The 25,224-nt window shown below is 38.1% G+C and overlaps 1 protein-coding gene across 2 annotated transcripts in view; it reads right to left on the bottom strand.

The window, feature by feature from the left end:
- The window catches only part of TM9SF2 (transmembrane 9 superfamily member 2), a 57,977-nt gene extending 46,269 nt beyond the window's left edge, over positions 1–11,708 (bottom strand). For both annotated transcript variants that reach the window (XM_036893660.2, XM_036893661.2), the window contains exon 1: positions 11,378–11,708. In XM_036893660.2, the coding sequence (XP_036749555.1) occupies positions 11,378–11,545 (168 nt within the window). In that variant the 5' untranslated portion in view covers positions 11,546–11,708. The remainder of the gene's footprint in view (positions 1–11,377) is intronic.
- Between the last annotated feature and the right edge of the window lie 13,516 nt (positions 11,709–25,224).

Below are 25,224 nucleotides of genomic sequence, written 5' to 3'. Positions count from 1 at the left end.
CTCATCTGTTTAAATGCTAATCCAATACTCATGATATACAACAGAAGACATCATCAGCCTTTGAATATGGTACTGAAGACAGTATCATATGCACCCCCTAAAACTACTCAAATGAAATGGCAACTCAATGGCAACACTGAAACACAAAAAATTTAACCGTGTCTCCTTGCATAAAATATTCAAAATTACATCACTGGTCATTTTAGCTAAAAAGACAATGGATATGACATTTAAGTATTACAGAATGCTTGAATAATTAACACAAATACATATGTAACTGTTGGAAAGGCAGAATTCCCAGTTGATGGCTTACTCTGCCAAAGTAATTTTCATTCATTATAAAGGGTCAACACTGCTATGAAGATAAGTCAGAATCTAAGTACTCTTACTAAAGACTGGAAAGTCCCTAAAAAGCTAATCCAGTTCACATTTCCAGATCTCTTTTGAGGAAGGAATGCAGCTACTACATTCTACACAACTTTCTGCTTTGAAATTCAGTATCTGTAGAGCTACATAAAGTTCCTCTGTGCTACAATTAAGCATATTCCTTATTCTGAACCTTTGTCAGTACAAAGCTTTTAAGAACAGAAACTATGATGCCAGGCTGCCTGAGTTTAAATCCTGACTGATTGATATTCACTAGCTGTGTGACCTTGGGCAAGTTTCTTCACTTTTCCTGGTTTTCTCATTTGTAGAATGCAGGTAATAATAACCCCTGCTTCAAGTGGTTTTGAAGATGATTCAAGAAATACTATGTACACGTTTACTATTGTGCAGTAATGTCCAATAAAGCTTTAGGCAATGATGGAAATATTCTTTTTCAGCACTGTCAAATACAATAGCCACTGGCAACGAGTAGCCACACTGGTCACTTAAAATGTGGTTAAGTTCGGCGGAAGAATTGAATTTAAAATCTTATTTAATTACATTTAAATAGTCATGGGAGGTTAATGGCTTCTGCACTGGACAGCACAGTTAACAGAAAATAAAATGCGGCTTAGTACGATTTAAATACTCTTTATATACTTAGTATTTTTACTCTAGTTACTACAATCATTTTTTTTACTAAAGAATCATTGATAAACAATCTTATGAAGGTTGCACACGAACATTGTGGTTTCAACATTCACCCATATTATCAAGTCTTCACGCCCCCTGCCCCATTGCAGTGACTGTCCATAAGGGTAGTAAGATGCTATAGAGTCATTATTTGTCTTCTCCGTGCTGTGCTGCCTTCCCAGTGACCTACCTATATTGTGACAACCATTACAGTGCCCCTTAATCCTTTTCTCCCACCCCACTCACCTTCCCTCCCCAACCCTTTGGTAACCACTAGCCCCTTCTTCTTAGAGTCACTACAATCTTTTCTTTACCTGGAAAAAGAACCCTAATGTGGACAGTCTTCCCCAGAATTTGGTTTTTTCTTGAAGGGTCAGAGGGGAAACATTTTAGGCTCTGAGGTTACATAGGCTCTGCTGTTTCAGTTCAAAAGCGCCACAGATGTCATGTGAGTGAGTGTGACTGTAGCCCAGTAAAACTTCATTTATGGCTACTGATACTTGATTTTCATGTAATTTTCATTCATCATTAAGTATTAGTCTTTTGATCCCCCCTGCCAATTACTTGAAAATATAAACACAATTCTTAGCTCAAGAACCTATAAAACCAGGCAGCGATCTGGACTCTGAGCCCATCCTTGAGCTCTGTGGGCTAGGAATTTTTCAATGTACCTTAAATTTTTATCTTAGAGAACCCAAAATGGCACAGTATTCAATGATCTGATGCCATGTGAAAAACTTTAGGACACTGTTCAAGGGCATATAAATTTAGGATAAAAGTTTCTTCCATTTCTACCCAATTTGTGAGGCAAGAAGTTTTGCTTAGCTTGTGATGTTCTCCCTGGTTTCATGGTACATCTTTTCGGTTGCAAGATTATAAAATGGAGGGGAAATCCTATTCCCATTTTCTGACTTCTCATACCTCCTTTTAGTTTTAATCTTTCAAAATGGAATGGTCTTAATCTTTGATTTGTCTATCTCCTTGATCATACTAGCTGCTTTTCTCAGGACCTTGCCCTACTTTCCTATCTTTCTTTAAAGGTGTCATTGAGAATTACAGCCAGAATTCAAGGTTTAGACATCAAAGTGTCATATATGCATAGAACGACACTGTTACTTTTTTAAAAATTAAGGTATCATTGATATACAGTCTTATGGAGGTTTCACATCAGCAACATTGTGGTTTCAATATTCACCCATATTATCGAGTCCCCTCCTCATTGCAGTGACTGCCCAACAGGGTAGTAAGATGCTATAGCGTCATTATTTGTCTTCTCCCTGCTATACTGCCTTCCCAGTGACCTACCTATATTGTGAGTGCTAATTGTAGTGTCCTTTAATCCCCTTCTCCCTCCCTCTCCTTCCCTCTCATTCTTCCCAACCCCTTTCCTTTGGTAACTGCTGGGCCCTTCTTGGAGTCTCTGAGTCTGCTGCTGTTTTGTTCTTTCAGTTTTGCTTTGTTGTTATACTCCACAAATGAAGAAAATCATTTGGTACTTGTCTTTTTCTGCCTGGCTTGTTTCACTGAGGCTAATACCCTCTAGCTCCATCCATGTTGTTGCAAATGGTAGGATTTGTTTTCTTTCTTATGGCTGAATAATATTCCATTTGTATATGTATCACTGACACTGTTACTTTTTTTTAGCTTTTGGCCATAAACTTAAATTCTTCAATGACAATCTTCATCTCTTTCCTATGTTTGGAATTGACAGGTTAGAGTTTATCACCTCTAAAATATAATCATTATTTGTTCCTTAAATATACTTTCTTAACTTGTCTACGGAGAAATTAATTTGCTACTTTTTGCTCTTCATATAACTTTAAGAGAGCTTCTGAAAATAGATTGCCCTTGGCTTTACATTGTGTCTATCACTGGAGCTTAATACTACTGGCAAACTAAAACACTTATGTTCTTTCTCTTTGCCAAATTTAAGATTCTAATTAGCCTGAAGCACTTGTTTTGGAAGTCTGTCTCTATTTTACCATTCTCTTTGGATTTATTTCCTACCCCACTCTGCCCTTAAGCTAACTCAAAGCACTTCAAACTCCAATTTAAACTTAAAAAAAAAAATAATCTCTTCGAAACTTTAGAAATCAAATTCACTGGCTCCCTCTAACTCCAACTCTGAATAACTCTAGAAGCCAGGAAAATTTCTTTTCCAAACACCATGCTAGTCTTTTGTTTACAAAATTTAGTATCATTTTAATTATTACCACACTTTATTTTCATCTATAGCCCAAAAATCCACGCACTCTTTCCCTCTCTATTTTCATTTGTACGTTACTAGTTTTTATCTCTCTTACACTTAGCATTTTACGTAATATCAAATTCCCATTAAATTTACCTTATCTGTCAACTTTTCCTGATCTGCTGTAATAGCTTCAAATTCTACTCCTAATAACAAAGGTGTTAACAATACCACTGTTAACAAGTGTAGGAGGCTTTAGCCTTGACTTGTGATTTATAAGAATAATGTCTACAGTTATTGGGGGCTGTCCACAAAACTTTCCAAAACAGCATAATCCAAAAAACAATTCTTCTCACAAATCTTCAACTAAAAAAATTAATTTTAACATACAACATATAAACTCTGACTTCAGTTTGGAGGCAGCATAGTGTCAGGCTGTTGGGTTCACCTCAAATCCTAGGTTTACTTGACAAATATGTGCTCTTGAAAAAGCAACAGTTTTGAATCTGAGGAAAAAATGGTGATAATAAAGTAGAAAACAATACAGAACCTGGTTCATAGTTGGTACGAAATAACTGTATGTTAAATGACCAAGTAAGTGTAGGTATTATTACCTTTATTTTAGAAAAACTGGAGGTTCCTGAATCCGAGCATTTCTTAGTAAAGGATAATCTTGAGGGTTTCTGTGAAAGGCCCTCACTCTCCCCCTCTGTTGAGGGATAATGTGTAAGCCTTATGATCTACTGTTTACACCTCTTCATTACTCTCTTCTCAACTATTAGTCTAGGGAAGGGGAAGATAATAATTATCAAGTACAATTCTCATAACTCTATGAGCTAGGGATTACTTGCTCTACTTTAAGACAAGGAAATAAGCTCAAAAACTGGAATGCTGACTCAAAAAAAGTGAGTAAACTCAACTGCTGCTACCAGCACTTTTAACTTCTGCTGCTCTCAGTCCTCCACTTTTGTAACTTACTTTTTACAGGAATGTTATTCTATCCTAGATATCACCACTACATTAGTTATTTCTCAGCTGTTCAGTGAGCTAATCAAAACACCCCTCGGATATTCAGTTCATCTTAGATATTTCTGTAGCACTTTCATTCATTCTTCCTTTTAACTTGAGAATTTGAAAACTTCTCACTTAAAACATGCTACGAAATGTAAATTAAAATAAGCAATACCTTTAATACAGAATACAGCAATTCACAACATATTTGAAAATATGCTACATTTACAATAGTCTATTTTAAACAGCAACCCTTACAGTGAAACAAGAAAATTTCAAAAGTATAAGAATGAGATCCACATAATATGACAGCAGAGTGAATGTCAGTAACTGAAAGAAAGGAGAAAGTAAGACGGCTAGTGAGTTTACATGGTTTCACAAAGGGCAAAAGTAAGCTACAGACATGACATTCACCCCTAAGAAATACAACTATGCACAAAGATAAAACAAGTAGGAAAAAATATAAGCAAACTGTTGGCTCTAGGGGTACAAGCAAATACAGAGGTGATCATTATACTATTCTTTCAACTTTTTTGAATTTTTTAAATTGTCACAATTAAAAGTTGGAAAAAAAAAAGGCTTTAAAGTTGAGATCAGACTTTAATCTTATTATGAAGCAAGGGAAACCAAATCAAACAATAAGAAATAAAGATGAAAGAGTAAAATTTAGTGTGGGAAGATGTTCTCAGAAGCAGGAAAGATAACTTCAAAAGAAATATTAAATAGGTGAACATAATAGAATTTGCAATGTATGTGAAAGCCCAGGAACATTCACAACAAATCCTGAAAAACTTTGAGAAAGTCATTTACTGCCCACAAGTCCTGTACTAGGCACTGTGAGTGATATAATACAAAATGTATGAAGACTTGCCTTCAAAGAATTTATAATCCAGATGGAGAGACAAGGCATACATTTAGGAAAGTAAAAAGTTGTAAAGCTACTTATATGTTCTTGAGGTAGCTACTTAATCCCCATGGGATTTAGCTCTCTTATTATTAAAATAGCAATGTGCATGGTGTGTGGGGGGGGTCATGGGGAAGACAGTATAGCACAGAGAAGACAAGTAGAAACTCTGTGGCATCTTACTACTCAGATGGACGGTGACTGCAATGGGGTATTGGAGGGACACTCCATAATATGGGTGAATGTAGTAACCACATTGTTTTTCATGTGAAACCTTCATAAGAGTGTATATCAATGACACCTTAATAAAAAAAAAAGGAAAAAAGAAAAAAGAAAGGCATCTTCAGGACCTTGCTATTTCACACAGCAGAGTAGGCTGCACTGTGCATCTTCTTCTAGGGTCCTGAGGAATCAAGGCCCTTCCTGAGGATTCCAAACCTGTGAATAAAAGACCCAACAACGGAAAAAAAAAAAAAAAAAAAAGCAATATGCTATTCAAGAACAGTTAACTTTAAGATCACGTTTCACTCTAAACATCTTTATTCCCCATCCAAAAGCTAAGTAAGTGTATCTCCTTCTGGAAATTTGCCTTAAATAGAGACAGCCAACTCCAAAATATCACTGACAAAACTTAAAAGAGCCTTAAAGTTTACTTACTTCACATTCCCACTGAGTTATTATAAGCATGAAAAGTTGTAACAACATTAACATTTTAAGGTAGTTACAAATAAACCCTAAAGGAGGACTGTAAATTCTAAAACAAGACTTAGACAAAGGGTTACAACCCCGCCCTAAGAAATTTTTTATAGGAATGATTTTATTTAGAGTTCTGTGGTCTCCCTTCTAAATTCTTCTCCTCCCAAATGTACAAATTTTTATTTCTAGTCCTAAGCTGCCCATTCTACATCTGATCCCAGCTTTGGTCACAGTTATACTCTTTTATTGCTTTGAGGCACATGGGCATTGCCACAGGATGGCATTCCCTCCCTTATTTCCTTGTTCCTGCTTTTATTCCATCTTACCTGACTGTCATCACATTTGTCCCACTCCACACCTACTATTGGTTTTCAAGGCTGAAAAAAATCTCAGTAAAGAAATGTGACTTGGTACATGAATCAGAGCAAGTGACTAGTCACAAAAGGGTTTGAGATCCCAAGGCACAGCCATAGAAAAGGAAAACTACTGGATGTTTCAGCTGCTTAATAGTGGAGAAGGCCACAAAGGGAGAAATTCTGAAGGGAAATCTTAGCTCAGACATAATAAAACAATCCTGTAGAAATGCTGGAACTCATAAATGGATGTTGGTGACCCCTGAGTTATCTGACCAGCAATGCCTAGAAGCTACCTCCTAGATACTAAGGTTCTTCCTCTCTCCACCCCACTGAAAAATGAAATTTCAACTTTAGGCTTTATCAAGGAAAAGAGTAAATATAAAATCTGACTACTTAAAAAATTGATTATACAGGTTAAAAACTGCATTAAATTGTGGAAATCCAGGATTACAAAAAGCCAGGGAACTCCAAGGAAAGGCAGAAAAGGTAGAGGGTGTTTGGTGTGGGGGATACAGCAGAACCTGAACATGAGCCCAGACTTCAGAATCACTCTTGGAGTTACGTCTTGGCTTCACTATTTACTAGGGATGTATGCTTGAGAGCGTCACTACATCTCATCCAGCTTCAGTTTCCCATCTAAAAATGACAAGATTGTTCTGAGGATTAGCTAAAGTGAATATATACCTGGCACACACAAAATAAATTGTAGTCTTTATTATTGTTACTAGCAAAGGGCACTAAATAGGGGTGAAAGTTGAGAGTAAGAGCCAAACAAAAATATTCCACAAATTTCCTCCAAAGGCTGTCAATGGATACGTGAGTTAACCTTAATGGCAATCAGAGAATGACCTTGTAGAGCACATTTAAAGTAGCTACTATTAACTACAACTAGTGAGAGACACTGATAGAAAGCTGCAGGGAAGAATAGGAAGCAAGGGTTTCAAGAACTGGTGTCTAGGACTGAGAGCACAGATCAGACTCTAGAATTTATGTGTGTCTGTGTGAGTGTGTTGGGGGTGTGGGGTACAAAGTACATATCTGTGGTTTTGTTTCAGAAGTTCAAAGATACATCTTTGGAAGGGCTTCCATTTGTAGAGAGCCAAAGGCAGCAGGACAGTACTTTACCCTTATCCCTTGCTTGCTTTCCCATTCTGAGGTTTCAGATCCACTACAATAAACAATCTCAGGTTTACAATAATTTTATTCAAAAATTTAATTTCTGAAAGCAAATTTTCTAACTCAGCTCCACATGCTTTTTCACAGAAAGGAAGAACAATCCTTGGAATGTGAATTTATCATAGTCAAGGTCATTCTTTCCAGTGCCAGATCTCCTATTTGAAACAGTATCAGCAATCCATACATACCTATTAGTTACCAGAAACTAAGAATCCATCTCTTACTCTAGAGAAAACTGGGAACATGAAATTGAATATCAATTAATAAATATCAATTATATCAATAAGTTCATATACAAATTATATTTTTTCTTTTTGATTTCAAAATCTTCAACTATTTCTATGATCAATTTAAAACAGGTGATGTACATTCGTTCTTGTATCTATTCAGAGCAACATTTATAACTGTTTTCTTAAATTTGACTGTTTTCAAAATAACACAATCTATTAAAAACTTCTGGAACTATGTTTTAGTTACATTTAAAAAGGATGTTTAAAAGTGTGAGTCTATGTTTCCTTTTTATCAAAACGTTATTAAACTAATTTATTTAAACTTTTTTTTTAACCACCAGTGGGTATATTTGGTCATTTTTCCTTACTGGATAGGAAAAAAAGTCTTAATCTTTCCTCTCAGTACATGGTCTACCCATTAAACAGTAAAAGAGCGGCAGATGTTTCAGAGTTTAGTTGTTAGGTCTGAATTCACGTTAACAAGCCACTAATTACTTAAAAGCAGCAAGGATGAACCGCTAATTTTCAGCTATTGGCCATCAGAATGCCACTCAGTACACTTAAAACTCAATCTAAAGCTAAAAAGCAAGCAGCAGCAAACTGAAATAGTCAAAATTTTTATGAAGTAGATAGAACTGCATATTTTACCCTGTGAGGATCTACTCACTTCTGATCAGGGTTTTACTCTATGCACTGTATCAACCCACTGTCCCTTGACTTTAAGTAAAATGGATTCTTGAGGAAATACCATGGTTCAGTCCTCTACTACTATGCTTTCAAAAACTAACAAAATAAGGCAAATAAAAAAACAAAATTGAAAGAGAAACCACAATAGCAATGAAAGCAATGCATCATATATAGCATTAATAGCACATAGCTAGTAAATTGAGAAATGAAAATTATAAAATATTGTGGAGACACAGGAAATCATTCAGCTAATGTCATTGTAAATCAAACCTATCTTAAAAGAAAACCAGCAATATTAAATAGAGCTATAAAGCTGCTTCTTGCCTTTGACCACGTAATTTTGTATTTGGGCATATGCAAGTAATTGCTGCAAAAATACAGTCTAGCAAAGTTACATATAATAAAGAAAAATTGGGACTAATCTAAATGCCCTACAAACAAGAAATAATTAAGCAAAGCATAGTATAGTAATAGAACAAAATACTAGTTGATAAAAACCAGTAAGAACGTGTACTAGTTGACATTCAAATATATTATGTACATGTAATAACAAGTTATTAAAAAAGCCACAGTACACACAGTATTTATGTAGGCTAATAAAGCTCATAAATCAGAAGTGAAAACAATATAAACAGAATTTTATGTTCGTTCACTGGACTCCTGTCTCTGCCAGTAAATGTAACGTAAAATACTTTTGAGAGGAGAAAATTACCAAATCCTTGGGGTTCTTTTGACTGTTTCTCAATACACATAGTGAGCTAAATGCAGGACATGGACTTTACACGTAAAGACCATACTACAAAAATCACTTATGCTGAAGATACACTTGTTTCATCCCTACACTTACGAATGTTTTATAATATCACAACCGATAATTATTGCACTTTTGCTGAACAATTTCCTCTAAGAAATTCAAAATACCTTTCAAGGGGGAATACACAATAAGCAAATATGATTATACTACTTTACAGATGGAAAAAATGATGGAAACAATATCAGTGACCTGCCCAATTCATCCAACTGTCAATTCCCTATCCTAACAGCATCTTCTGGAAATAAAAACTCCCATTTCACAACTCCCATTTCTAATTTTTAAAATAAGTACCTTCAGCTTTTCTGAATGGTGTATACAAGATGGTCTTCCTTAACAAATATGGATGGGAAGAAAGTTATTGTTAACACCGTGATTTAAGTTATGAAAATTTAAGCTATTTACTGTTTGTCTCCTTTGAGGGGCAAAGAGTAGAAATACTAAAGTTTACTTAAAACTCCTTCCACCAGTTAGTCAAATTGTAGGAAAACAGTGTTAAAAGTACATCTTTCTGCTCTTCTAATTGTTGTTTCCATTGACAAGAGAACTGCTGGTTAACAAAGATGAAATAAAAACATTTCAGAAAAATGATTTGCCTCCCTTGTTTTATCCCTGAAATTAAGGATTCCCTGAAATTAACCCAAAGCTAACTAAAAACGTAGCTACCCACAGAAGTGCCTGTTGAGAAAACAAAAATCACCTAACTGGCAGATGGCCTGTAAATTTCACTCATTTATTTGACATCACTTCCTCTCTGTAGCTTTCCCTAAAGACCCCAATCTACAGATGCTTCCTTATTTGCGTTTTAGAGCACTTTGGACATTGATCTTCTATAATGTTTCAGGTTTCAATAATCTGTTCATAAGCTTATATCCTTTACTTTGAGGTTCCCAGAAGACAGGGACACATTTTTTTTTGTCTGAGGGACTAAGAATATAATACACTATTCCTGTTAAGTTTAAATTTAAAGACCAAATGCTACATTTTAAAGGCTGGTTACTAAAATATTTAAGGGAAAAACCAGTGTGCCTTCAAGACCAACTCTCCCTTCCACTTGGAAGCACTATTTATTCTTTCAGTCAAAACTAAAGAGTGAAAGTTTCTTGAACTGCAGGGTAAGAGAGTTATAGTATTCAAATGGTAAATGTTGTTTTGAGCAAGTCTTAACAATCCTTAGATATTTTTAGAGATCCAAGTTTTTAAACAGAAACTAAAATACCATAAAAATTTTAAGTTTCTTTAATGCCCTAAAATAAGCTCAAAATTCACAGCCACAGTAAAGCTTACAGTAATAAACACCAGCTTTTTAAAAAAAAATCAAACAATAAATAAGCCTATTTATAGACTGTAAAAGTTTGCTGAGCGATTATCTGAATTGTTAAAATTATGAAGGGTTTCAAAGAGATCCTCATACCCGAAATGTTAAGTTTTAGCAACTTAAAATAATTGTGTATGTGTACTGTCATGTCCTATACAGATTAACCTAAAAGCAGGTTACTTTACTTATGTCTGTTTCACTAGCAGTTAAAACTGAAAACCTTGATATGTGAAGGTCGTAAAGATCAAGGTTTTCAAGACTTGCCCTAGGAAAAAAAGCCAGTTTCTCCTGTTCTCTTCTCCTTTTAAGCGTTTAAAACAATCTCAGAGAAACTAGTGAGATCTTACATATTTTTCGTACATTAAAAAAATTATTTTTTCTGTTAGCAGTAGAAACTGGTTCTCTTAACCATTACAGCAACCCTTCATTAATGCAGTTTACACGGTTCTGAGTGTTATACCGCACAAATGAGGAACCAACTGAAGTTAATCGTGAAGTTAAATTACCAAAGTCCTAGAAAGAACAAGCTCTCATAACCAACCAGGAGTTCCAAAAAAGTAGAGTAAAACAGGAAGCAATAAAATTAAAAGTTATTGGAAGACCTGGTGGTTCACTTCTTGGGAGTGCATGACACTGCGCGGTGCTCGAATACTCTCACTCGCGGAACGCTTGCTGCCTGCACGCATCCAACTCCACGGGAGCGCCTTACAGACACAGCCCCCCTGTTCCAGGAAAACTGGACACCGTTGCTCCTCTGCTACCTGGCCCGCCGGACGCGAGGCGAACTGGGCCCGCTGCGTCCTCCAGGGGCCGTTCCAGAGTCTCCGACTCACACCAGGCGGACGTCAAGACCCTACCCACGTCCCGTCGGACCCAAAATCCCTGGGAGGGAGTCTTCCCCTCCCGATAGTTCACCCAGAGGTCCGCCAGGCCTCACCCACCTTGCACTCGTCGCTCTTTTTGTCTTCGTCGCAAAAGTTGACGGGCGCCAGGCCGGGCAGGTAGAAAGCGGCGCCCGGGCGCGGGCCTGGGGCCCCCAGCAGGAGCAGCGACAGCAGGAAAAGCCGCGGCCACCGAGGTGGAGACGACGCCGGCAGCCTCGCGCTCATGACGGCTGTTTCGGGAAAAGGGCAGCCGAGCCGAGGGGTAGAAGAGGGAAGGGACCGGGAGGCTCGGAGACTACAAGGCCTCTAGAACGGAGGCAGGCCGACCCCGCGACAGATAGTTCCGGTTGCGTTAGGAGACACCGCAGCTCCCGCAACAGAAACCGAACCGGACCTGAACGGAGCATGCGCGGCGTCGCCTGCACATGCTCAGTGAGAGCGACCGCAAGCACCCGAGAGCTTCCGGGAGGGAGCGTGGACGAAATCCGCTTTCCAGGGTTTCAGTGAGCCGGCTGGGTGGTGCTGGGAAAGCGGTTCCGGCGCTCCAGCTGCGATTCCAAATTCAGATGTAGAGCTCTGCTGGGGCGTGGTTGGAGCCTCCCGCTAGCCCGCGGCGCCTCTGGGTAGCTGCCCCGCCTCAATTTCCCGTAAACATCATGCGGTTTCCCCACGACGCTGCTCACTCCCACCAACCCTATAACTGAGGGGTGCTCCAGAGAGTACTTTCTGAGAGAGGAGGAGTACGTGGAGGGAAGAAGTTCGGGAGACAGCTGGTGGGGAACAGGACAAGGAGACAAATAGGGAGAAACTAGTCAGAAATCCTCAAATAGACCGCTACTCAAGGTGTTTGCACAGACAGGTTCCCAGCATTGGATGAGGTAGAGTGGGAGCAGTGACTGCATAGAATAAACAAGACCTCTTTAAGGGTGAGTGGAAATGTGGTGGGGAGAAAAATGGGTCAAGGCAAATAGAAGGTAGCGTTGTCATTTTGATGCCGGGGTTCTTGTTTGCGGAGCCGAAGAATGAGCTTCACAAACAGTCAAGGTAGGAGAGCGAGGTACAGGCTTTTATTTAGAGATAAAGTGAAGGGACAGAGCTCCCGTTTCACGCCAGGAGGGGACAAGAGAGTCCGTCGTTGGTGCGTTGTCTAGGGGGTTTTATAGGCAGTTGAGGATTTTTCGAGAACATGAAAAAACTTAGGGGTGGGGACTTGTTAAGTGGTCCCTGAATATTAAAAATTAACTTAACTGTAAGGAATTTCCTGCCTTGATTTCTCTCTGGGACACCGGAGCCTTGGTCTAGGAGCATATCAAAAGGCTGCCTGCGCAGCCCCCAAGGTGGGCTGAGGTATTGTCTACTTGCTAAAGAATCTTGCCTCTTGAACTTCCTGGGTGTTAAAATGCAATCTTATCTTTAAGATGGAATTCTTCCTGCCTTTTACCATGCCGTCTACAGCTGGGTCTGCATGCTAAGTTAGTTGCTCAGTTTGCAAAATCACCTCGTCAGATCTGAAGGAGGAAAGACAGCACATAGGCCTGGGCCTTTTAGCATGCTAAAGTGAATCTTACACATGGTTATAAATGGTTAGCATAATAAAACATGTGCTACTCTTCTTTATCTGGGGAATATTAACTGATCTCACTGAAGAATGATTCTAGAGCTCAATGTTTAACATAGTTTTAGCAGGGGGGATTTCCTTGCATGTAGTTACACTGCTCTGACTACAGATATCCCGCCCTGCCCCCTCCGGAGGCCCTCACCCTACTCTGACTACATCTATGGTCCCTGTCTCAATTTCTTTGCAAAGGAAGACGTGGGCACACGTGAGAATCAGTGAGGAAAGAGTTCCAGCGGAACAGAAGTCTGGGCGTGATCTGTTCCCTTTCCAGTTGAAGTGATGTCTGTTTGTATGGAAACATACATATTTACGTGTGTGTGTGTGTGGTGCATCTTTCTTTTGAGTATTTTTCAGAGAAACTTGGCTTTTGATGACATAAAAGCTGAATAAGTTGAGCTTAGAGTATAATCCAATAAAGTAGAGTGCATCAACTTAAACTATAGCAAGGAATCATAATCCAGGAGTACCTCCAATTTAGAATTAAAGTATGAGCAATTTCGCTAAATGGACAATGCAGAGAAGTGCATTCGTGTCTAAATTATTGTGTTTGCACATGTCCCTCTGTAAAGTTGATTATGTTCATTAAAATTTCAGAGGGTTCTATGATCCTGCAAAAAAAGTGAAGAGCCGCTGATTTATACTGTGAGGTAACTAGAACAATGAAATAAAGTTCTTGCTTGCAGAGGCAGTTTGCACTAAGAACTCCAGCTTTGGACTGCTACTATCTAGTTAATGTGATCTTGAGCAAGTTAATTAATCCAGTCCTAAGTAATAAAAAGAACTGGGAAGCACAGAGAAAAGAATGTTAGTCTTTCCATTGTGAAGATTAAATGAAAATAAAAACAAAAAGTCCCTTAAGCGCTGAGCACATTGGTTGGCACAGAGGACTGGCAGCCATTTTTACCACAGAAGCCAATCTAGCAAGCACCTGAGCAATGGAAGGTCCAGATCACTTCTCCCACTCTGGATCTCCCTACAACAAGTCAATTAACGTATCTGTTGAACATCTACTTTCGGCTAGGAAGTAGAATTTATAATAAACTGTACTTGAAGTCATGGAGATTCCCAATATAATAAGAGAAAGCAGATGTTATCTCCATTTAGAAAGGCAAAGAAAATTAACATTTTTGTTCACTATTTTCTATTTATCTGGTGCCACTAAATACTTGGCTTGCACTATCTGACTGTCTCCACCTCATCCTTTCTTTTCCTCCCCCAGTATCCCTCCATCTCAGGAAATGGCACCGCAGCCCCCTGCTTTTCAGGCCCTAACCTTGGGGGATTACCTGAATTTTTCTTCCTTATTCTCCACACACAGTCTATCAACAAGTTCTGTTCGCAGAGCTGCTGAATTAGGCTAAATCCTTTCAATACTTTACATGTCCACAGTGAGACCCTAACCCAAGCCAAAATCTTAGTTCCCCTGGACTTAACTGCAATAACCTCTCAGCTTCCACTCTTGCCAAGAGCGATCCTACAAAACCTTTAAACACCTCAATACCACGCCTCTGCTTAACCGTAAGCACCCACTGTTTATCACCATCTGGAACTAACGAGGCGCTTTGTTTACTGCCTCGCTCTCCCTTTACATGTGAACTCTACGGAAGTAGGGAACCTCGTCTCTACAATTTACATCACCGCATTTCCGGAGCCTAAAGCAGCGTCTGGCACATAAAGGAGGTAAGAGAAGCAAGTAACTCGAAAGCATTCCAGGACTGATACCGGCCGGACCACAGAAATTCTGGATCTGAATTTCGAATCAGACTTTCAGTGCTAAAATAAACCTCCTCCTTTTTAAAAGGAAATAAAGGGGAGTGCCGGCAGTAGTCTAGGGCCCAAGGGGGTCCCAAACCTCTTCCCTCCAAACCCCGCCGCCTCTTCAATCCCCCAGGCTCAGCATCAGCTAAAACCAGGAGAAATGAAGCCTTTCTTAATAAAAAAAAAAGGCCTCCGGAGTGCAGACACAATCAGGCAGTCCCTCTGTGCGACTCGCGCATGCGCAGGGAAGGCAGGCCGCACCTCACCAACACCTCCTTTGGCGATTTCTCCGCTTCCGCGTCCAAGGTACACGTCATCCGTACGCGGCCGGGTCCAGTAGGCGGGGCTGGGGCGGGGCTCAGCCGCGGGGCGGAGCGGACAACTTACTTCCGGATCTGGCCTTTATGGGGAAATGTCTTGCCTGGTACCCTGGGTCATCTGGAAAAACACTCCGCGTTTCTCCCTGGCCATAAAATGGGAGTCCTTGCTTTTGATATTTCCTCCTTGCGCCCTGTCATGCAGAAAAAACTGAGTGGGGATTCCAATCCAAACTAGGGAGAAATGAAGTTTTCTGCAACCTACTACATGGGAGAATATATTTGAAAATTATGTATCTGATAAGCAGCTAATATTTAAAATTTATAAAGAACTCACACAGCTCAATATCAGAAAAACAATCTGATTAAAAAATGGGCAGAGGTCCTGAATAGGCATTTTTCCAACTAAGACATACAGATGGACAACACATATGAAAAGATGGTCAACATAACTGATCAGGGAAATGCAAATCAAAAACAATGAGCTAGCACCTCATACCAATCGGAGTGTCTAATATCAGTAAGATATAAAATAAGAGTTGTGGAGAAAAGGGAACCTTCCTATACTGTTGGTGGAACCGCAAATTGGTTAGCCAGTGTGGAAGGTAGTATAGAGGTTTCTCAAAACACTAAAAATAGAAATACCACATGACCCAGCAATTCTAAGTCTGGGAATTTACCCAAAAAAACAAAATTACTAATCTGAAAAGATATATGCATTACCACAGTATTATTTACAATAGCCAAAATATGGATACAACATAAATATCCATCAATGGGTGAACTGATGAACAAGACATGGTATATATATATATATTCAATAAACTATTAGCCATAAAAATAATGGAATCTTTCCATTTGTGACAACATGGATGGACCTACAGGCTATTACGCTAAGTGAAATAAGTCAGAAAAGACAAATACCATATGATTTCACTTACATGTAGAATCTAAAAAACAAACAAACAAAATTAAAATGGACTCATAAACACAGAGAACAGACTGGTGGTTGCCATAGGGAAAGGGAGTAGGGGGATGGGTGAAACGACGAAGGGGGGGAAATTAGTGAGAATGTTTAATATCTTGATCAGATTGATGAGTGTATACACATGTCAAAATTCAAGGTATATATATATATACATTAAGATATGTACATTTTATTGTATGTACCTCAATATAAAACACTAAAAAATTTATTGCAGTAAGCCTTATTTTCAAGAATAAGGTTATTCTATTAAGTTTATTTTACTTTAAGGCTGACACAGCTATGACAGGAAGTACAAAAGATTTCTTAAATATTACACAAATAAAAACCCCTCTTTTTTTCTGTTAAAAGAGAAAGAAATGAAGTTATCCTTCTATCCTCTCCTTGACTGTGATACTCCCTTTCTTGAAGTCCTAATACTTCTGACTCAGCCACAAAACTTGAGGGATATGACTTTCTCCTTTCCTCTGTTGCTAATATCATTGGCTGAATCTGATTTAAGGCTCTTTAACAACCTGGTGTTTGATTCTCCATTCCTCTCTGCCAGAGTAATTTAGACAACCCATTTTACTGCATTTCCCATGGCCTCTATTAATTTACTTGCAAATAAAAGTACAGGATACCCTGTTACATTTTAATTAGATTAACAATGAATAATTACTTGATTTTGATTCATATTAACAATGAATAGCATTTTAATGTATGTATGTCCCAAATATTCCATGGGATGTGCATGTATTTTGTCTGGCAACCTCTCTGCTATGTTAAGTTGCAGGAAAGGCAACTATACTCTGCTAGTTGTATGCCTGTAAATGAATAGGCTTCCAAGATTTTCTAGAAGACAAAAATCAACTCATTGTCCTCTGATTTCTGATACAAAATTGTGATAGTCCAAGGGACAAAAAGTGAAACGTCCACAGTCCTCTTCCACCCCAAGCTAAATACCTCAACTTGGAAATAAAACTGGCCCTGAAAATAGGTGTGAAGGCAACTCATGGTAGTTCAGAGCCAAGGTATAAGAAATCTTCTCAAGTTTTAAGGTAAAAGAGTGGTCCCCAGGACAAAAAGACTTGATTTATAAACTAAATTAGGAGTTGCAACCAGAAGAGGGATTGTTTGGCAGAAGGACCTGGAAAAATGAAAGCCACAGAGGCAAACACTGAAGTGTCACTCAGGAAGACAAGAGCCTAGCAGAATGACCCCACATCAGCAGCATTGGTGGTGGTACATCTCTGACGCAAATTGACATATTTTAATCATATACCTAGTCCATGTGCCCCAAATTTATGTCCACCAACCAACTTTCTGTTTACAATGTAGCTTGTCATGTAGTTTGTTTACAGAGGGAGAATATTTGCTGTATTCAAGTAGCTGGTCTCCTCTGGAATATTGTTTTAACAACTTTAGTGAGACATAATTTACATACCATGCAATTCACTCCTCTTAAGAGTACAATTCAATGATTTTTAGCAAATTTACTGAGTTAAAACAGCCACTGCCATAATAGGGGTTTAAAACATCACTTCATTAAAATGACCTTTAACATTGAATCCCCCTTGCCACCCAGCTCCAGGCGGTCACTAGTCTACTTTTCATCTCTACAAATTGCCTTTTCTGCCTCCTCTGGGTTTTTAAAAAATAAAACAATTTTATTTATCCATCAGTTTCTGTGTCTGTGGCTAATGCAAATTCACTCCAGAGATAGATCTATTTTTAGTGTCCTGACAAGTTAGTTGTCTCAGGCAGCTGGATTGCTCTGGATTCTCCAGTGTCGATGCCCTCCAGCCAGTGACCACCAGGACCACACCAGTGGTTGGGTTTATTACTTGCCAGGTTTGTTACTCAATACAGGGAGGGAGGATGCACTCCATGGGGAACCAAGGGATAGCTCAGTAAGAGGGTGTTAGAAAGGGAGTCTTTGTAGGCTTGGAGCTTGTATTGGATGATCTGAGAGAGTGTTTAAGGAAAAGGAACTTTGCTGTGGATTGAATCCTGCCAGGAAGCAGAGGCAATTCTTAAGACTGGAAATCTTAGTAAGTCTTACTACAGGGAGGACAGACTAGACTGAGGCTAAAGCTGTAACTGTGAAGAAACATCAGTCACTGTTCTTCGCCAGAGGAGGGGGGTGTTTAGTCCTTCTGTGGTTTGGCCAATGTTCAAATTTTTTTCTGTTCTTAGACAAATTACCGTGGGGTCATGTTTTGTCTTGATCATGGTCTGAATGGCCTTGTTTGATGTTCATGTTTATGAAATTGCTTATACTGAGCAAGGCCCAGCTGGGAGGACCAGCCTCGCTCCTCATGTCAGGGGCTGCTTTTCTCATTAAGATAATGCCATCCACTAGTCTGGGTAACTAACCAGCCATTCACTTTTGTGTATCACTAGATAGATTGGCCTTTTTCTTGAACTTCTTCAAAAATATAGGCACTGGATAAACTCCAACCCTCAAACTCAGATTATTATCATTTTTATGAATTTAAAAATGGCTCACCTCATCTCATAAATGAGGCAGTGAACAACAATATTGGAACTCCATTCATTTGCTTTCTTTTCAGGAAACTGCATCTTTTAAATGCAGTTTAACAACATTTGCTGTACATATAACCAACAAAGCATTGGTTGTATCCAAGATACAAGGTACAAGAACTCTTATAAATCATTTTATTTAAAAAGAAAACTCAATGGAAAAATGGGCAGGAGAGAGAACAGATACATCACAAAAGTAAATAGCCAATGGTCAACAGGAATGAAAACATGTTCAACCTCATTAATTATTAGGAAATAGCAAATTAACACATCATTGATAGGAGTGAGGATTTAATAATATGGTAACTGCTGAACCACTGTGTTGTATACTTGAAACCAATATAAGATTGTGCATCAACAATACTTCAATTAAAAAAAAAACAGGTACATAAAAAAATTCAAAGAGATACAACTACACAAACAACAGAAGAGCTAAACTTTAAAAGACTGACAATACCAAGGGCTGACAAGGATGTGAAACAACTGGAAGATGCATGCACTGCCAGTGGGAGTATAAATGGGTGGGAAATTGTTTGACACACATAAAATATAACTCAGAAATTTCACCCCTAGATCTAAATGCCTACTTACATTCACCCAAAGATGCATTCACCAAAACAGAACTCTAATGTCTATCTATAGTAGTATGAATAAATAAATTGTAGCACAGTTCTACGATAGAATACTACATAGCAAGGAAAGTGAATCACTGTTAAACACATGAATTAATCACAGAAACGTGATATAAAGTAAAAGAAATACAATGAGAACACTTGCATGATCCGTTTACATTAAGTTCACATACAGTCAAAACTAATACATGTTAGAGATCAGGGTAGTGGTTACCCTTGGGAGCTATAAAGAGACACTGATTAGGAGGGCCTGCGGGGGCAGCTGCTGCAGAGCTGATAATGGTCTGTATCTTGACCTGGGTGGCGGTTACCTGGGTGCAGTCATTTTGTAATAATTCATACAGGTGTCCATCTATGAGCTGTGTACTTTTCTGTATGTATACTTCAAAAAAGCCTATTAAAATATATATCATTATTGTGAAAAAGTTGATAATCATTGAAGTTTGGTGTTGGGTACAGGAGGTTCGATTGTACCATTCTCTCTTTTGAAGAGATTGCATTTGAAGTACTCCAGCAATAAAAAGTTTAAACATATGTGTACATGTTTGTGTGTATGTCTATATAATATGTGTGTATATATATATTTATGTATGCATACTTATTTGTAAATGTTTGAGTTGCTCCTTGACCTGGCAATCTATTAAAAAGTGAACATGATTTCCCAGAGACTACATCAATATTACTAGAGCCATGTGATTTTTTTTCTTACTATATTCATTTGGAAATTAGCATATAAGGAGAAGGTCAGTGTGCTTAGATAGTATTAGCCAACAAAAGCAATATATCTAATATGCAATATGACAATCTGACATTTTTAAATAAAAAACAAACATTTTTACGCATGTATTCATAGAAATATATTGGATATGCATATGTATATTATAAAAATAGATATAAATATATTGGAGAGAATGCAGACAATATGACAGTGTCTTTTACTACAGGCCAAATCTTATTAAAATGAACTTCAGCTAGAATTACAAATTTTTTATTTCATGCAAATGTTTTGACTATGGTAGAAATAAATGAGATTTAATGTAATTCATGAATTGTGTTTGAGAGAAATGAATACATCATTCTGTACATTTTGCTTTGGAATCTTGGCTAGTGATTGATTTGAACTTTCTGAGTTTCTCTAGGAATATTTCACTAAAAAAAGAGGTTGGGCAAAGTTTTTAGAAAAACGTCCATAAAAAGAAATAAAGACAAAGGGTGCACGAAACAGGACACAATTGCACAAGTGATCCGAGGCCTGTCACCATGATTGCTCTTAAGGAGTAGCTAGATGAGCCAAAATAGACCAGTTCCCCCAGAAGAACATTATTTGAGTAATGTGGGGTTAAAATGTTTATTGAAAATAAAGTTTGGACTGAGGGACTTGGGGCACATGAATTGAAGGGTAACTGAATAAAAATAATTCTGTGGAGTTACAGCATAGCCATGTTTTTTTTGAGTGCTAACTTTAGAACATCATACCCATGTGAGATGAACTTTGCTACTGTATCTTGTTGAGCCACCACAGTTACTAATAAATACTGTTTAAACATCTTAGAAACCTGATATAAAACAGAAAATGCCTGTAGGCAAATAGGAATACTTTGACTTCCTCAAACTTATTTACACAACAGTGAAATGGTTTGAATAACCACACAGCTGCCCAGTGATTTTCTTCCTATTCCTGAGGAGTTCTTAACTTCACCGAGCATAAGAATTACCATGTAAGACAGCAGGCAATATTCCATGCACACTGAACTTTGAAAACTAGTATATAGTCCTTACTTAATGGACAGTGAAAAGCAATTTTGGTCTTACACAGTTTTTTCCAAATGTGCTGATTTTAGAACTTAATACCCAATTCAGCTCTCTTCCGCTGCAGTTTTGACTCCTAGCTAGGGTTGCCAGATAAGATAAAGGATGCAGTTATGTTTACATTTACATTTCAGATAAACAATGAGTAACTTTTTAGTATAAGTATGTCCTGTGTCTATTTGGAGCATAATTATTAAAAAATTACTTGTTTATTTTTATTTGCTAAATGTGGCATCCCTAATACTGATGGAGACTTGGTTTATAAGAATTTAAACAGGTACCCAACAGATACACTCAAATAAAACTCTGGGAAAAAAACATAAAGTATTATTATAGAATAATAAGAAAAAGATGAATATATATATTTATGAGTTAAATACCCTTTCTGAAGGACAATCTAGAATTAGTATTTTCTTAAAGCCTTAAACATGCATATAATCTGAAAGAACAATCGCACTTCTTGGATCTGTTCTAAGGAAGTATTTAGAATGTGTGAAAGATTTAGCACTCAGTATGTTCACCAGTGTAATGTTTTTAACAGTGAAAAATAGAAATCAACCTAAATATTCTTGAGAAGAGTTTGTTAAATAAATTATCATATTACAACCATGCAGTGGAATACTCTGCAGACATGAAAATTATGTTAAGAACTAATGACACGGAAAGAGGTTTAAGATACATTGCTAAATGAAAAAATATAATAAAATATTATAAAATAGCATGCACATTGTGATTTCAGTTTTTGTTTTCTAGAAATGTATACCCACTGTTAAAAGAATAAAAAGACAAACTACAGACTGGGAAAAAATATTTATAAATCACCTACCTGACAAGGGACTTCATTTTAATACATAAAGAACTCTCAAAACTCAATAGTAAGAAAACAAACAACCCAATTAAAAATGGTGAAAAACAGACACTTTAGCAAAGAAGATAGGTGGACAAAGTAAGTGCATACATTCAACATCACTAGCCAACAGGAAAATGCAAATCAAAACCATGATGTGATACCACTATGCACCCATCAGAATGACTAAAATTAAATACAAAGACAATACCAAGTGCTGACATGGATTCAGGACATCTGGAACTCTCATATACTGCTCTTAGGAATGTAAAATGGGATAGCTGCTCTGGAAAACAGTTTGGCAGCTTTTTACAAAGATACACTTACCACATGATTTAATAATCTTACTCCTAGGTATTTAAACTCTATAGAAATGAAAACTTTTGTTCACACAAAAATTTGCAAACAAATATTTATAGCAGCTCTATTCATAATTACCAGCACTAGAGACAATTCAGAATGTCTTTCAATCCATAGATGCATAAATAAACCATGGTACATTCATGCCATGGAATACTAACTATCAATAAAAAGTAATGAGCTATGATACACACACATCTTGGATGAATTTTATACATACAGATTGAAAGAAGCCAATCTCAAAAGTTATACACTATGATTCCATGTACATGCTATTTCCAAAAATCCAAGGCTATGGTGTCAGAGAAATGTTTGCTAGTGCCAGGGATTAGGGGTAAGGGATGGCATGATTATAAAGGGCTAACAGGAGGGATTTGGGAAGTGATAGAAATGTTATGTATCCTGGTTTTTTTTGGGGGGGTTGCATAACACAAATCTATACATGTGTTAAAATTTTATAGAAAGAAGTATTTAAAAATTGAAAAATTATTACATATATTTATGTATGTATGTATATATGTAAAAGAATGGAAAGACACACATGAAAATTCTTACAGTGCGTTATTTCCATGCAGTCAAATGCAGGTGATTTTCTCCCCCTTGATTATGTAATATTTCCATTTTAAAAAATAACAAACACATGTTTCACTTATGAGGAGATTTTTCTCTAGATAGATGATAGGTAATACATATGTACATAGATCTTGTTACAGGAAAACTTGATGCCTGCCCTTATTTCATATGGGTTCAGCCTTTTAGGGGCAAAGAAGCTTCACTGCATTATTAGAAAAATGTCTTTTGGAGATGTTCCTTTTGCTTATGAAAGAGCTGGCAGCACTAGCATCCCCCTCAAATCTTGTGCTTTGCCCTGGGCCGTAGCTCAGCATCCTGGCCTTCTGCTACACCACTACGTCTCCCCTCCGCATCCCTTAACCCACAACTTCCATTTCATCGTGGTGCACAGCCAGAATCCCTTATGAGATGGAAGAATGTAGGGCTGATGAGGTGGTCATACACTGAGCATCTGCTTCCCTTTCTCATCAATTCTAGTTTGTCTTACAAATGATCAGCATTTTCATCAAGTATTAAGTATTAGGAAGCTGCCAAGAGTTCTAATAGCACTTGGCTTATTTGATTGTGTTTTACAAAAGTAACTGAAAGTTATGCTAGGTGAGTTTCTTTAATGGCTTTATCCAAAAATCTAGAGAGAAGAACTTAAACCAAGTGCATTTGCCCTCCTTAACCATTATTTGCCACATCCATGACAGAAGTCTGAGATTCGGAGAGCAGAATTTGAGAAGCTGATGGTGGCAATCAACACTGCTAACCCCTCCTTGGGGATTCCAGCCTCCCTCATCTATTCCTACCACAGGAAGTGAGGCCACAGGTAGCTTATAGGCCAAATTGTTTCTCAAAAATCCACAGCTATTATCAGACATCAGGCTGTAGTTTGGCAGTCTGAGCAACTGGCTGCCTTGAGAGCTACAACACCCAGAGCAAGGATATTACAAAAGGCTAGGAGAGGAGTATTATAATTTCTTAGGGGATTAAATTTGACTCCCATTAATAGCCCTGCAACTCAAAACAAAACTAAAAATTCCATCTATTTCCATGGCTACCCAAACATATATGTACGTACAGAGAAGATGATCTGGAAGGGTACACAACAGCCTGGTGACAATAACGGAGATTGGAAGTGGCGGGACCTTAAATATGTCTATCACCTGCTGAAGGTTTTACATCTTATATTATTTGTGCAATTTATAATAACTTAAGTCTTAGGATTCTTTTTGGGGGAAAAAAATGGATAAATTCATCATTTTGTCATTTTTTAAGAGCAGGTGTTCTGAAGGAGGTAAGGACAGATAAATTTGAGAGGAAGGAGGGCCTTCCATTCTTTCCTGGGTATGGAAGTCTGGAGGAGCAGGCAGCACCTAGGGAGGGAATTAGAATCTGAATAACAGTAGGGAAGGTGGTTACATAGTTGGTGAAAGAACCTTGGAGAAATTATACAGTAGGATTTGGTGGTCTAATGATACTCAAAAAGTTCTCAGATTGGATTCTTCCTGTTCCTACTGATGAGTGTATGTGAAATGGAGGAATATCCAGAACAAAGAATGCCCAGATGACAGAAGGAAGGAGATGAGATCTGGAAGGGAATATATGGTGGACACTTTATGGAGACAGGAAAGCAAGCTGGGATGAGGAAGAGGGAAATCGGTTCAGAACCACCCACCACCCTGAGTGTCTGTATTTCATGTAAAGGACCATGAGAGGCCAGGTGGGGCTTTTTGAGACAGAACCTCACTGAACCTGCGTGTCCGCTGGAGAGGAAGGCAGCAGCATTTTACTGAGCATAAAATGAAAAGAAAAGGCACCGGGCTTTGACGGGCTCCCCACTGAAGGGGTATTTCAAAGGACCTTGTTTTTGAGGAGCAAGTGGTCAGTGGGGAAACCAGACAGAAGAATGATGGTCATGCAGCACGACACGTCCCACAACGAAGTGCAAATCGAGAAGGGAGCAGAGAGGAGGTGTGGCAAGTTTTTTAGGGGCTTGATAAGTGGGCTAGTCTGGGAAGGGTGAGTGTGACTGTGAAGCTCAGAGGAAACAGCGTGAGCAGGGGAAGAACCAGGAACACGAGGACCTGAAATTCAGGTCTGGCAGCAGAGAAGGTGGAGGTTCAGCATAATAAGAACAGCCTGAGGTCTGCTTAAAGGAGCGCTGTAAGAAGTATTGATATTAATAACTTCCACAAAATAGAGGAGACTGAATTAAAGCATCGGTCTTAGGAAACCCTGAGAGCTGAGTCATTGTTTAGTTTTTTTTGTTTTTGTTTTTGGAAAAGTTGTGAACAGCAGGAAGGCGGCACAAAGCTTTTCTTTCTCCCTCTTTACCTCCCACCCTCCCTTCCATCTTTGCTCCTTTCTTTCTTGCCTTCCTTCCATCATTAAGGAATTTTTTTTCAGGAGAATCAAGAATGAGAATGTTTCAAAGGGACCATAACAGATAATATAATGACCTTTATTAGGAAATTACAGCCAGAGATTCAGT

Source organism: Manis pentadactyla, chromosome 17, assembly GCF_030020395.1.
Source record: "Manis pentadactyla isolate mManPen7 chromosome 17, mManPen7.hap1, whole genome shotgun sequence".
Taxonomy (NCBI): Eukaryota; Metazoa; Chordata; class Mammalia; order Pholidota; family Manidae; genus Manis; species Manis pentadactyla.
Note: the sequence above shows the minus strand (reverse complement) of the source record. Positions and strands in the feature narration are given on the sequence as shown.